Source organism: Schistocerca serialis, chromosome 12 (assembly GCF_023864345.2).
Source record: "Schistocerca serialis cubense isolate TAMUIC-IGC-003099 chromosome 12, iqSchSeri2.2, whole genome shotgun sequence".
In the NCBI taxonomy this organism is placed as follows: Eukaryota; Metazoa; Arthropoda; class Insecta; order Orthoptera; family Acrididae; genus Schistocerca; species Schistocerca serialis.
The window spans coordinates 89009376-89021982 of NC_064649.1; the positions used below are offsets into that span (position 1 = coordinate 89009376).

The 12607-nt window shown below is 37.4% G+C and overlaps 1 protein-coding gene across 2 annotated transcripts in view; it reads right to left on the reverse strand.

Moving 5' to 3' along the window:
* The window catches only part of LOC126428070 (F-box/LRR-repeat protein 20-like), a 62890-nt gene that overhangs the window by 19801 nt on the left and 30482 nt on the right, over positions 1-12607 (reverse strand). For both annotated transcript variants that reach the window (XR_007576767.1, XM_050089954.1), the window contains exon 4: positions 1493-1713. Coding sequence is in view for 1 of the 2 variants with exons in the window: in XM_050089954.1 (XP_049945911.1) it covers positions 1493-1713 (221 nt within the window). In the remaining variant the exon portion in view is untranslated. The remainder of the gene's footprint in view (positions 1-1492; positions 1714-12607) is intronic.

Consider the following 12607-nt stretch of genomic DNA (forward strand, 5'->3'; position numbering starts at 1 on the left):
TCTTTTACTGGATAATGCTGGTACAGAAATCATTTTGTAATATTCCTTGTCTTCTTCCCGCAAACAATGTCTGCAGCTAATGACCACATAGTGTGGTCAACACTGAGATGCACACAATTCTGCTATGTGACATAATTACATTGATGTTCATGGGGAAAACATTTTACTGGTGGACCTGAAGCTACTCCCTTCACTACTATACTTGTGAAATTGTTTCAAAATGGACTTAGCTCTGTTTCGGTTCAAAGATGAGGTTCATTCATCAGCACCTACATCTGAACCACACTGCTAACAAAAAGACACCTAATCTGGTCAGTGGACTAGAAATTATACATCGATAATAGGCATCATTTAACAGACCAACTAGTTCTTACCAACTTTCTCCAATCTCAAAATATAAGTCTAAGAAGAATGGTTATACATACAAGAATCAATAAGCCACAAAAAGCAATCATGTAAGTTTATTTCAATTCTAACAAATGTGGACAAGTCTGTTTCTTCAACCAAAGCATTATCTAGTTCGCTTTTCTCCCCAGCATACAGAGGCTAAAACACAATTAAGTCTCAGTTGAATCCCTTTAAACACTAGCTGCTTATGAAACACTATAGTAATTTCATACAAAGCCCTGTAGCTGAATTTAACGGTGCAGATTCTATGCAATGTAACTTTCATCTTTACAAGATCCCAACTAGTGAAAAACTATAGCATTTGCTTATGTTTGGGAGGTTGCTAACCTGGCCACTTCAGTCTGCCAAATTTACCAAAACTGAAGTCCAAAACAAATACAGAGGATTGTACAGCATTCAGACTTTCAGGTTTATGAACGATCAATGGGTTCCATCCACCCTTTCCTCTTGATGGTACCTCTAATTACAGTTGTCTTCATTCCAATATTCAGAAAAGTTTTAACTGATTTTGCAAAAAACTCTCTGACAATTTAGATCATCCCAAAAACTCTCACAAAGTTTGTCAGTCAGGACTGTGAACGTTCTAAAGTCAACTCTGTTCAGTTTTAAAAATCCAACTATTCACAAAATGACAGTTAGTGCAGGGGAGACAATTACTAATGAAGGGCTACAAAACTTATATTGCACAAATAGTAACCCACTAAACATATGCCACAGCTTACACAACTAAAGTAACATCCCTGCAACAGTATTCATGCACACCATATTTAACTTGTGTTTAACCATACCCCAAATTAAAACACAAATCTGATAATGTACTTGTGTAAAAGCTCATTTCCTAGAGACCTGGAACTGATGTTAGAGTTTTTACTGAATAAGCAAATAAGCATCTTTATCACATATCACTTCCAGGAACTGAAATATCTTCAGTGCATGTTACCTGTTGGGAAATCATCAAAACTTTCATCAAAGCTTGTTGCTCTGTTCACAGCACTAGGTAAAACAACACAAATACATCTTTCACATAAATGTCCACAAAGTTTTTCCTGGTGATTTTGCACATTTTGTTAACTTATGTGCTCACCTCCTATCTGACGTCATCCATCGGAGCTCCAGTGCTTCTATCTGTCCAGCCTTAACAGCAAGAAAGTTGTCCAGTTCATCACCAGCACAGAACTGGAGAGGAATCTCCAGACATCGAAGTTTGGGGCAGCCATCAGCTAGCTGTTGCAGCCGGAAAGGCTGATACGTCAATGTCCGATACTCAAATCGCAGTGACTTCAGGTTTTCCATCTTGCTAATGAGCTGTAACAGGTGTGACACTTTTATGAATATGATTAGTGTTCAAGAGTAACAAAAAATAAACTTTCCTTATATTTAAGTTACACAAAAATATATGCAATGAAATTGTGGTTTTTAAAGAAAATACTCCAATGAAATCTCAAAAAAATAAGCTATCACTGTACTGGTTCCCCGTTTTATCAAATATTTTTTTCTTCATGTTTCATACTCATAGGTAATCTCTGACTTTAGTGAGTAATTTATCTGTTTTTGACTGATGCATTTAGTGTGTGTCATCATCTGTAGGGAACCATTCAAACTTTTTGTTAGTATGAAACTTTGAACCAACTTCAAATTTTGTGTATAAAATTGTAAATAATAGTGTGTAATTTATTTCTATGTCTGTCAAGCCAGATATTACAAACGGTAACTAGTACAGGTATAGGAGAAAAGACATTAAGCTTGCATTTTAATACTGATACTCAGCTCCTCTTCATAGATTTTAAAAGGTATATGACAGCATACACTGACCAAACATATTAAATGTATTATGAGAATTACATTTGCCCTGTAGGATTATGTGACTAAAGAGGATCTGTTGGGACAACCATTCTGCAAAGTTACAACTGGCAGAAGGGAATCTGTTGGAGTTCTTGGGCGAAATCTGGTCCAGGACAAGAATACATGTAATGTAAACCTAGTACTAGAAGGAACTGACAGAAAATTCCAAGTGTCAACCAAGAGGAATAAAAGTATGCGGAGTAGAACTACCCCACTATGTCTATGCAAATCCCATCGTCCTAGTAAGTAAAAACACACACCACCTCATTGACATGACCAGTACATACAGAAACATGGTGCTACAGGCAGGGCTCCAAATAAATGAGGAGAAAAGAGGAGTGTGGTGTCTTCAGTAAAACTGGCAATGGAAAGAAACATCTAGTAGTCAGTGACTGGTCACTGAAACGAACAGACAGCTTTAAATACCTGGGAAATATTTTCAATGAACATAACAGCTATGGAAAGTAAGTTAAGGAAAAAACTGTCAACAGATAATATAGTACCTCATATACTTTAAGAAACAAATCACTAGGAGGAAGTGAGACTATTCCAATACTCTAGTCAACCAGTAATCCTCTATGTATACACATCATAAACTTCCCAGAATGCAATGGACAGATATTGACAGGTTTTGAACAGTAGAAACTAATAACAAAATTGGGCTCTACGGCAGATCCTTAGAAACAAAAGGGAACCTAAAAAAAAAAAAATAGATTAGTACTCACATTCCAGAGATGTGGATTTTTCTGCATATAATATATCAGAAATATCTGTGACTAAATTTGCAAAGCAGATGACATTCGTCAAAAATTGAGCCACACCTAGGGCACTATCATTTGCAAGCATAAGTTCCTTTGAAGTGAAACCCTGAAGTTTAAGGGAGGACTTCGCCTTATCAGCACCAGTTCCTAAGTGGTTAAGGGGCCTCCAAACACAATACTCCTTGTTGTGGCTGGCCAGAAGATGCCTCACAATTCCATTGAAAAAGTGTTGCCTTGTCTGGATGGAGTTTCAAAAGTTCTGCTGTTTTAAGGAAACTTTTTATTGATTTTATCCAAGACTAGTGATGTGGACGGGGCAAAAGCCCAAAATCTGAGTATTTATTAAAAAAAGTATTGTTTAAAGTTTTTGCTGCTAGAATGTACAATTTACCAATTAAATTAAGGGATGTGATGATACTACCAACATGAAAAGTTAGTAAATGTTTAGACTGACTTAAGGCTAAGAATATTATAATTTGCATTTTTTATTTTTATTTATTTTTTTAAACTAGTATTCGAACTTGCTGTACTGAGAAAGGGCGCTTGTTGTTGACAGCTGCTTATAATTTATAATGTCCTTTTTCGTTTAGGGAGTTCTACTCTTCACTCTCTCTCTCCCTCCCTCTCTCTCTCTCTCTCTCACTCTCTCTCTCTCTCTCTCTCTCTCTCTCTCTCTCTCTCTCTCTCTCTCTCACACACACACACACACACACACCTTGTTGAACAGCTGTGTTGCGATAAGCCGGTATACAAAAACATTGTCCTTAGATCTCTATGTTGAATCTCTGATTATTACTGATGAATGATTATTAATAACAAAATTATTACTAAATGCATTAAACAACTGGCAAGAGTTTTTAATGATAAATGTATTCTTAAATGTTCTAACTGTTTTCAGTGAATAAAAGAAGAAGAAGAAGAAGAAGAAGAAGAAGCTTTACTGTTAGCTATAGTGCAATTTGAGACAATTATACTTTTCTATTCTGCTCCTTTCTTTATCAACTTTCATATGGCTGCACTGCTGCGAAGATAAAATGAGAACATGAACATAAAAAAGATTTAATAACAAAGATTCAATACCCAAAATGAGGGAATTGTTCATTTCTGATAGCAGTCAATTCCTAGAGGAATAGCAATTCTTGGAATAGTGGAATCAGAGTCTGAAAATGACACATCCCTAATTAAATTCATTATGGATAAATATTTTTTACTCTAATTCCATTTATATTCAGGTGAAGCTAAGGAGTCAGAATTTCATGATTCTTCAACTTGTGAAGTTCAAGAAACTGATTGAGAACAATTCTTTAATTTTTAATTTTTATTTTTTTTATTTTTTCATCACTATAAGTAAAAATACTACCAACAGGCTACCCGCTTAATGTAAGCTATACTTTATTTGAAAAATTACTTTTCAACTCGAATGTTGTTTCCTCTTCTTCTTCTTCTTTTATGTACTACCCCAAGAATTGACTTCATGAAATATGCAAAAAGTCATGTTTACAGGCCTGTTTATGTCCTCTAATAACTCTTCCCTAACTCTCAAGAAGCTTTGATAACCCCTAAAGAAGCAGCGTTGCAAAACACCTTTTCCGATACAGGATATCGGATTAATTTTTTTTTTTTTTTTTCATAAGTACCACTTACAAATTATCTTTAAATTGCATAAATTATCAGGTATTTATGAATTTGGGACATTTGCCCAGACTTCTATAGTGGGCACTTGCCCCAACTTATTAATGCCCAGTCATTTTACACCACTATCCTAGGCTGAGGTAGTTAATGGCCAAACCAAAGTTCTATGGCTTCAGTCATTCATGACTGGCAGCAACTTCTCAACAAATATTTGAAGAAGAGATACCAGAAGACAATAAATCTTCCCAACAGGTCTAGGTTTTAAGTACCCTGTAATAGCCTGCAAACTTTGTTTATTGCAGGGTGCACAGTTTTGGCATGAGGTGATTTACACCAAACAGTGGAGGCATACTCCACTGCAGAGTAGCAAAGGGCCAAGACACTGGTCGTAAGAACTTGTTTCTTAGTTCCCGTGTCAGTGGCTCTGAACGTTCTCAACATGTTATTCCAAGTGCTGGTTTCCTGTATGACACTGGAGAAATGTTTTCTGACAGTGGGGCACAGTCCAGTATAGCTCCTTCTAGGTACTTTGAAGTTGGTCAAAAGTGGTGCTATTTCAAGACACACCGAATCTTCTTGATGCCTCCCTGTTCGAGATGGAAAGCACAGAGTAACAGTATGTACCTATTTTAATAAAAGGTGGTTTAATTGATGATGATACAAGGTAGACTGGCACTAGAAACATTCAGAGTAGTAGTGGACAGCAGCAGCTGTGTGTGTGTGTGTGTGTGTGTGTGTGTGTGTGTGTGTGTGTGTGTGTGTACGGGCACATGCCTGTCAGCAACTAAACGCCTCTACTGTTAGCTGAGTTGCGACCTTTGTTCCTAAATTCATTACTTTATGACAATTAACATCTTTACAAAGTAGTTCACAATACTTACAGGTCATTAAGCTAAAATATTCCGGAGGTAAAATAGTCCCCCATTCGGATCTCCGGGCGGGGACTACTCAAGAGGATGTCGTTATCAGGAGAAAGAAAACTGGCGTTCTACGGATCGGAGCGTGGAATGTCAGATCCCTTAATCGGGCAGGTAGGTTAGAAAATTTAAAAAGGGAAATGGATAGGTTGAAGTTAGATATAGTGGGAATTAGTGAAGTTCGGTGGCAGGAGGAACAAGACTTCTGGTCAGGTGACTACAGGGTTATAAACACAAAATCAAATAGGGGTAATGCAGGAGTAGGTTTAATAATGAATAGGAAAATAGGAATGCGGGTAAGCTACTACAAACAGCATAGTGAACGCATTATTGTGGCCAAGATAGATACGAAGCCCACACCTACTACAGTAGTACAAGTTTATATGCCAACTAGCTCTGCAGATGACGAAGAAATTGAAGAAATGTATGATGAAATAAAAGAAATTATTCAGATTGTGAAGGGAGACGAAAATTTAATAGTCATGGGTGACTGGAATTCGAGTGTAGGAAAAGGGAGAGAAGGAAACATAGTAGGTGAATATGGATTGGGGGACAGAAATGAAAGAGGAAGCCGCCTGGTAGAATTTTGCACAGAGCACAACATAATCATAACTAACACTTGGTTTAAGAATCATGAAAGAAGGTTGTATACCTGGAAGAACCCTGGAGATACTAAAAGGTATCAGATAGATTATATAATGGTAAGACAGAGATTTAGGAACCAGGTTTTAAATTGTAAGACATTTCCAGGGGCAGATGTGGACTCTGACCACAATCTATTGGTTATGACCTGTAGATTAAAACTGAAGAAACAGCAAAAAGGCGGGAATTTAAGGAGATGGGACCTGGATAAACTAAAAGAACCAGAGGTTGTACAGAGATTCAGGGAGAGCATAAGGGAGCAATTGACAGGAATAGGGGAAATAAATACAGTAGAAGAAGAATGGGTAGCTTTGAGGGATGAAGTAGTGAAGGCAGCAGAGGATCAAGTAGGTAAAAAGACGAGGGCTAGTAGAAATCCTTGGGTAACAGAAGAAATATTGAATCTAATTGATGAAAGGAGAAAATATAAAAATGCAGTAAGTGAAACAGGCAAAAAGGAATACAAACGTCTCAAAAATGAGATCGACAGGAAGTGCAAAATGGCTAAGCAGGGATGGCTAGAGGACAAATGTAAGGATGTAGAGGCCTATCTCACTAGGGGTAAGATAGATACCGCCTACAGGAATATTAAAGAGACCTTTGGAGATAAGAGAACAACTTGTATGAATATCAAGAGCTCAGATGGAAACCCAGTTCTAAGCAAAGAAGGGAAAGCAGAAAGGTGGAAGGAGTATATAGAGGGTCTATACAAGGGCGATGTACTTGAGGACAATATTATGGAAATGGAAGAGGATGTAGATGAAGATGAAGATGAAATGGGAGATACGATACTGCGTGAAGAGTTTGACAGAGCACTGAAAGACCTGAGCCGAAACAAGGCCCCCGGAGTAGACAATATTCCATTGGAACTACTGACGGCCGTGGGAGAGCCAGTCCTGACAAAACTCTACCATCTGGTGAGCAAGATGTATGAAACAGGCGAAATACCCTCAGACTTCAAGAAGAATATAATAATTCCAATCCCAAAGAAAGCAGGTGTTGACAGATGTGAAAATTACCGAACTATCAGCTTAATAAGTCACAGCTGCAAAATACTAACACGAATTCTTTACAGACGAATGGAAAAACTAGTAGAAGCCAACCTCGGGGAAGATCAGTTTGGATTCCGTAGAAACACTGGAACACGTGAGGCAATACTGACCTTACGACTTATCTTAGAAGAAAGATTAAGGAAAGGCAAACCTACGTTTCTAGCATTCGTAGACTTAGAGAAAGCTTTTGACAATGTTGACTGGAATACTCTCTTTCAAATTCTAAAGGTGGCAGGGGTAAAATACAGGGAGCGAAAGGCTATTTACAATTTGTACAGAAACCAGATGGCAGTTATAAGAGTCGAGGGACATGAAAGGGAAGCAGTGGTTGGGAAGGGAGTGAGACAGGGTTGTAGCCTCTCCCCGACGTTATTCAATCTGTATATTGAGCAAGCAGTAAAGGAAACAAAAGAAAAATTCGGAGTAGGTATTAAAATTCATGGAGAAGAAATAAAAACTTTGAGGTTCGCCGATGACATTGTAATTCTGTCAGAGACAGCAAAGGACTTGGAAGAGCAGTTGAATGGAATGGACAGTGTCTTGAAAGGCGGATATAAGATGAACATCAACAAAAGCAAAACGAGGATAATGGAATGTAGTCTAATGAAGTCGGGTGATGCTGAGGGAATTAGATTAGGAAATGAGGCACGTAAAGTAGTAAACGAGTTTTGCTATTTGGGGAGCAAAATAACTGATGATGGTCGAAGTAGAGAGGATATAAAATGTAGGCTGTCAATGGCAAGGAAAGCGTTTCTGAAGAAGAGAAATTTGTTAACATCCAGTATTGATTTAAGTGTCAGGAAGTCATTTCTGAAAGTATTCGTATGGAGTGTAGCCATGTATGGAAGTGAAACATGGACGATAAATAGTTTGGACAAGAAGAGAATAGAAGCTTTCGAAATGTGGTGCTACAGAAGAATGCTGAAGATTAGATGGGTAGATCACATAACTAATGAGGAAGTATTGAAAAGGATTGGGGAGAAGAGAAGTTTGTGGCACAACTTGACCAGAAGAAGGGATCGGTTGGTAGAACATGTTCTGAGGCATCAAGGGATCACCAATTTAGTATTGGAGGGCAGCGTGGAGGGTAAAAATCGTAGAGGGAGACCAAGAGATGAATACACTAAGCAGATTCAGAAGGATGTAGGTTGCAGTAGGTACTGGGAGATGAAAAAGCTTGCACAGGATAGAGTAGCATGGAGAGCTGCATCAAACCAGTATCAGGACTGAAGACCACAACAACAACAACAAGCTAAAATTAAAGACTGCTGTAATAATTTTGCTCTTAATTAACTTTTTGCTGCAGCCTTTAACATCTTTACAAAGTAGTTCACAATACTTACAGGTCATTAAGCTAAAATTAAAGACAGGCTGTAATAATTTTGCACTTAATTAACTTTTTGCTGCAGCCCCAGAGAACTCAATATTAAATAATTCAGTTTAACTAAAAATATTCTATACTGATTATTATTTTTTGGTACTATTTGAGGTACATCTCCATGGTACTTAAAAGTTTCTTTGCTTGTCTTCCATACTTGTTTTGCTTCTTTTCTTTATGGTGCATCATCAATGGCAATTTTGGGCCCTGCAGAGGTGCAAAGAAAGGATTGTACGAGATTGCCATTGATGATACTTTGTAAATAAAAGAAGAGAAATTAATATGGAAGACAAGCAAAGAGACTTTTACTTGATCTCCAGATACTAAGAAGATTATCATGATTTATGACAAATACAAGATTTAGTATTTCTGCCTATAGAAAAGTTTTACAACAATATCTATTAAATTTGAAGTCCAAAATCATAAAACAAGCTCCATAAAATGTAAACAAACCAATATACAGATTATTCATACCTACATCTGTCGTTTCAGAAGATGACTGCATGAAAACTTTAAGACACACAGAAAGCTGACATTCAACACTGGATAGAGCATCTCTACTCACTTTACAGGTGCTCAATACAGACACTATTTGTGAGGCAGCAATCATCAATATAATATTTAAGTCCTGCCATCTAAAACAAAGTGTGGCCGAGCACTGTCTCAACTGTCACACTGTAATTGTGGCATTAACCATTGCTGCAGCATGTCCACGTACACCGGTCACAGTTTTCTTCACAAAGAAAAATGATCGATATAATTTTGAAGAGGACATGGTATAGAAGACATTAACTTAAGATGAATCTGAAATATGTTCCACATTCTTCAGAATGAAGCTCACTGTTCCAAGCAGTCTGTCCATGTAATAACTGCAGCCAGCCCCATTTTCCACACATTATGTTTGCGTAGAATCCACCAGACAGCCGACTGCGGTATCTGCACATATAGTCGATTTCTTTATGCTCTTGATGAACGATTCTCACACACGTACCATCTTTTTTTGCTGACGGTCCCAGCAGGACTCTTTTCTTCATCACATGAGCAGCCAGCCTCGTGGAATATGCTCGGACCATTTCATTTCTTTGAGCATTTATCTGATATCCGGTATGAAATCATCGCTGTACTACCACAACTGACTCACATTTAGTGAATCAGAGGACACAAAATGCAAGCATTGCTCCATTATATGCTGTGTACTGACATGCCTGCTTCCTAGTGGTGTACTCTGCAACTATGCTGCAGCATGTATTATGAATGAAAACCAGGAGAGATGTTCTATCCACTGATATGTGTAATTTTTCTGTACATTTTGTAGTTTTGAAGCATTCATCTTCTCCAAACCTGGAGGTACTAATGAATAACCTATATAATATTTCCTCAGCTACTGGGGAACATGCTGTTATATCATTATGCAACCATATGAACAGGATTAATCTAAAGTAATTTAATGCTGTACAATATGGACTGAGACTGCCACAAGGAAATCAAAAATTACTACATGACACACAGCTATAACAAAGGAAATGTATGTTTTACTTTACGCTCGTACAACTGTTTCATTGATAGTCTCTATTTGACACACAGTGTGAGGATTTCTTAGATTGTTCTATCCTGATCAAGTATCCTGCCTTGTCTACTGAGATTAATTCTGCCATCTTGTTAATTGTTCTTTCCACTGTCTTCATGTTTCAGATATCTTCCCAAACTGAAAGAGGCAAGTCCTCAAAGTACTAAACCAGAATAAACAAACAGGCATTAGCAGTGTGTGCATGTGAACATCTTCCTGTCCCAAAGAACAAAAGACCAGAATGTCAATGATGACAATTATACTTTTCTGTTCTTGTGCACTACTCATTACGTCATCTTTAAAAGTAAGTCATCCTTTCAATCCTTGTTTCCGGTTCATCCACAACTATGCACTATTGTAATTAAAATCCTAGAATAAATTATTTTCAATTACAAGTCTAAATAGTCGGAGCATTATTGGAACATGCTAAGCTTTAGATAACAGCTTCATTTACTGAAATAGCTTGTCTGTTACAGAATTTTGAATTTATTTTACTTATTTTTGAATCACTGAATTTATACTAATTTTTGAATCATTGAATTTGTGAAATTTGGACCTATTAAGTAATTTACAGATGCACCATACAGCAACATGTTTCATCAACAATACTGCAAGGTTTTGCATAAGGCTGAGGAGATAATTTCACTTTTTGTATGTTAGATTAATTTTTTGTGAGTGAATTTAGTCTGACACAGCAGTTCTGTTGCTTTTTCTTTTGAGCTATTGCCTCTATTCTTTCCAAATGGGTCAGTGATTCCATAAGAATGATAATTACAGAAGTCTGTGGTCTCTCTAATATTAACCATGTCATTTAATTTTTTTTGTCAAGTACAGTTTTTAATGATGCATCAGTGAATCAGTTCCAACACTGTCTTTAACTATTTTTCAGAGAGCATGGCCTTAAAATTTACAGCATGACAAGCTAATAGCAAATTTTCTAATTTGTTACATCATCAGACATTTCACTGCAGAATCTAGAATCTACAGAGTATTATTTTTGTAATAAAGACTAGCTTTCTTGGATGTATTATTTTCCTGCTTTGCTTATGAGAATATAAAATCATACACGGTATCAAAAGAAAGCCAACAATTAACTTTTAGTTTGTGTAAACAAAAACTTTCCAGCAGAGTACATTCAAAGCTCGAAGATACTTTGTCTGATAGTTATTAATAAGGGCTCACACAGCTGCAAAATAATATTTAAAGACAGGGTGATCAGTTACTCAACAGTTGCACATCTATTTGCCAGCACATCTCCCCAGCTTTCGTTCAGCCCTATCATCTATGGCAGTCGCCTTGGTGCTGATTTTGGATAGCACCATTTTGCCAAGCATTGTGGCATGTCAAAAGTTTACAAATTCAGCCATTTCAGAAATGCTTCCACCATTGGCCCAAAATCCAATGATCATACCCGTTTGGACGTTAGATAGATCACTTCATTTCCGCATCAGCCAATGACTGCACCATTTTCTGCGTCTACCCAACATATACCCTCCACTTCTAGTGCTGTCCCCTGCTGTGTGTGAGCAGTTATTGTATGTTGTTGCTGAACATAGTTGGTTGTCACATCAATGTGAGTGGTCCATGTACATTACCCCTAGCAAGGAAACAGGGAAGTATCATGAAACTGAGCACAAGGTCTGTCACAAAAGTGACTAGTCCTGTACAATCTTCCTGTTTATAATATTTTTCACTTTCCATTCTCAGTGTAAATTTATCCCTCTTTTTACCTGCTTTCTTCTTTGTCTCTAGCTTCTTGAATAATTTAAGGAACGTACTATTTTGTACTCTCACAATTATTTTGATTTCTGAATGGTGCACTTATTTTTAGACCCAGTTGTAATGCTCACATCACCTGTCACTACACAGGAAAGATATAATACTGGTAAGAGCTAGAGCTAAGTGAAGAAATACTTATAGGAACCCAAAAAAGCAGGCAAAGTGTGAAATTGTAAAGTTAGACACATATCTTGCTACAAAATAATTTCATGTTATGTCCATGCAAAACACTGGCCATCAACACTCCAACTGCAGCATCCATGAATTGGTGGTTACATTCCTGAGTTTGCACTACTTCCCATGCCACAGGTGCTGATTAGTTCTGATGTAACCATCAACTTTTCTCAACTTCTTTTTCCCCCTAGCCTTAGACAGATAAGGGGAGAGTTAGCAGTATTATGTAGACACTTTAATGTGACAACTAGCTGCGAGTGTAAACAGGGCACAGGGCACTTTGCATGCCATGGAAGTTCTCTACACTCAAAGGGTTAATTCTCAACATATAGTCCTGTCACACAGTCAACTAAGGTCGATTCATTCTGGATGTCAGTGGAATTGAAGGTAGTGCCATAATCAAATGGAGGTGTCGTCACACTAGACAGTATATCAATATGCCACATCAATTAGCC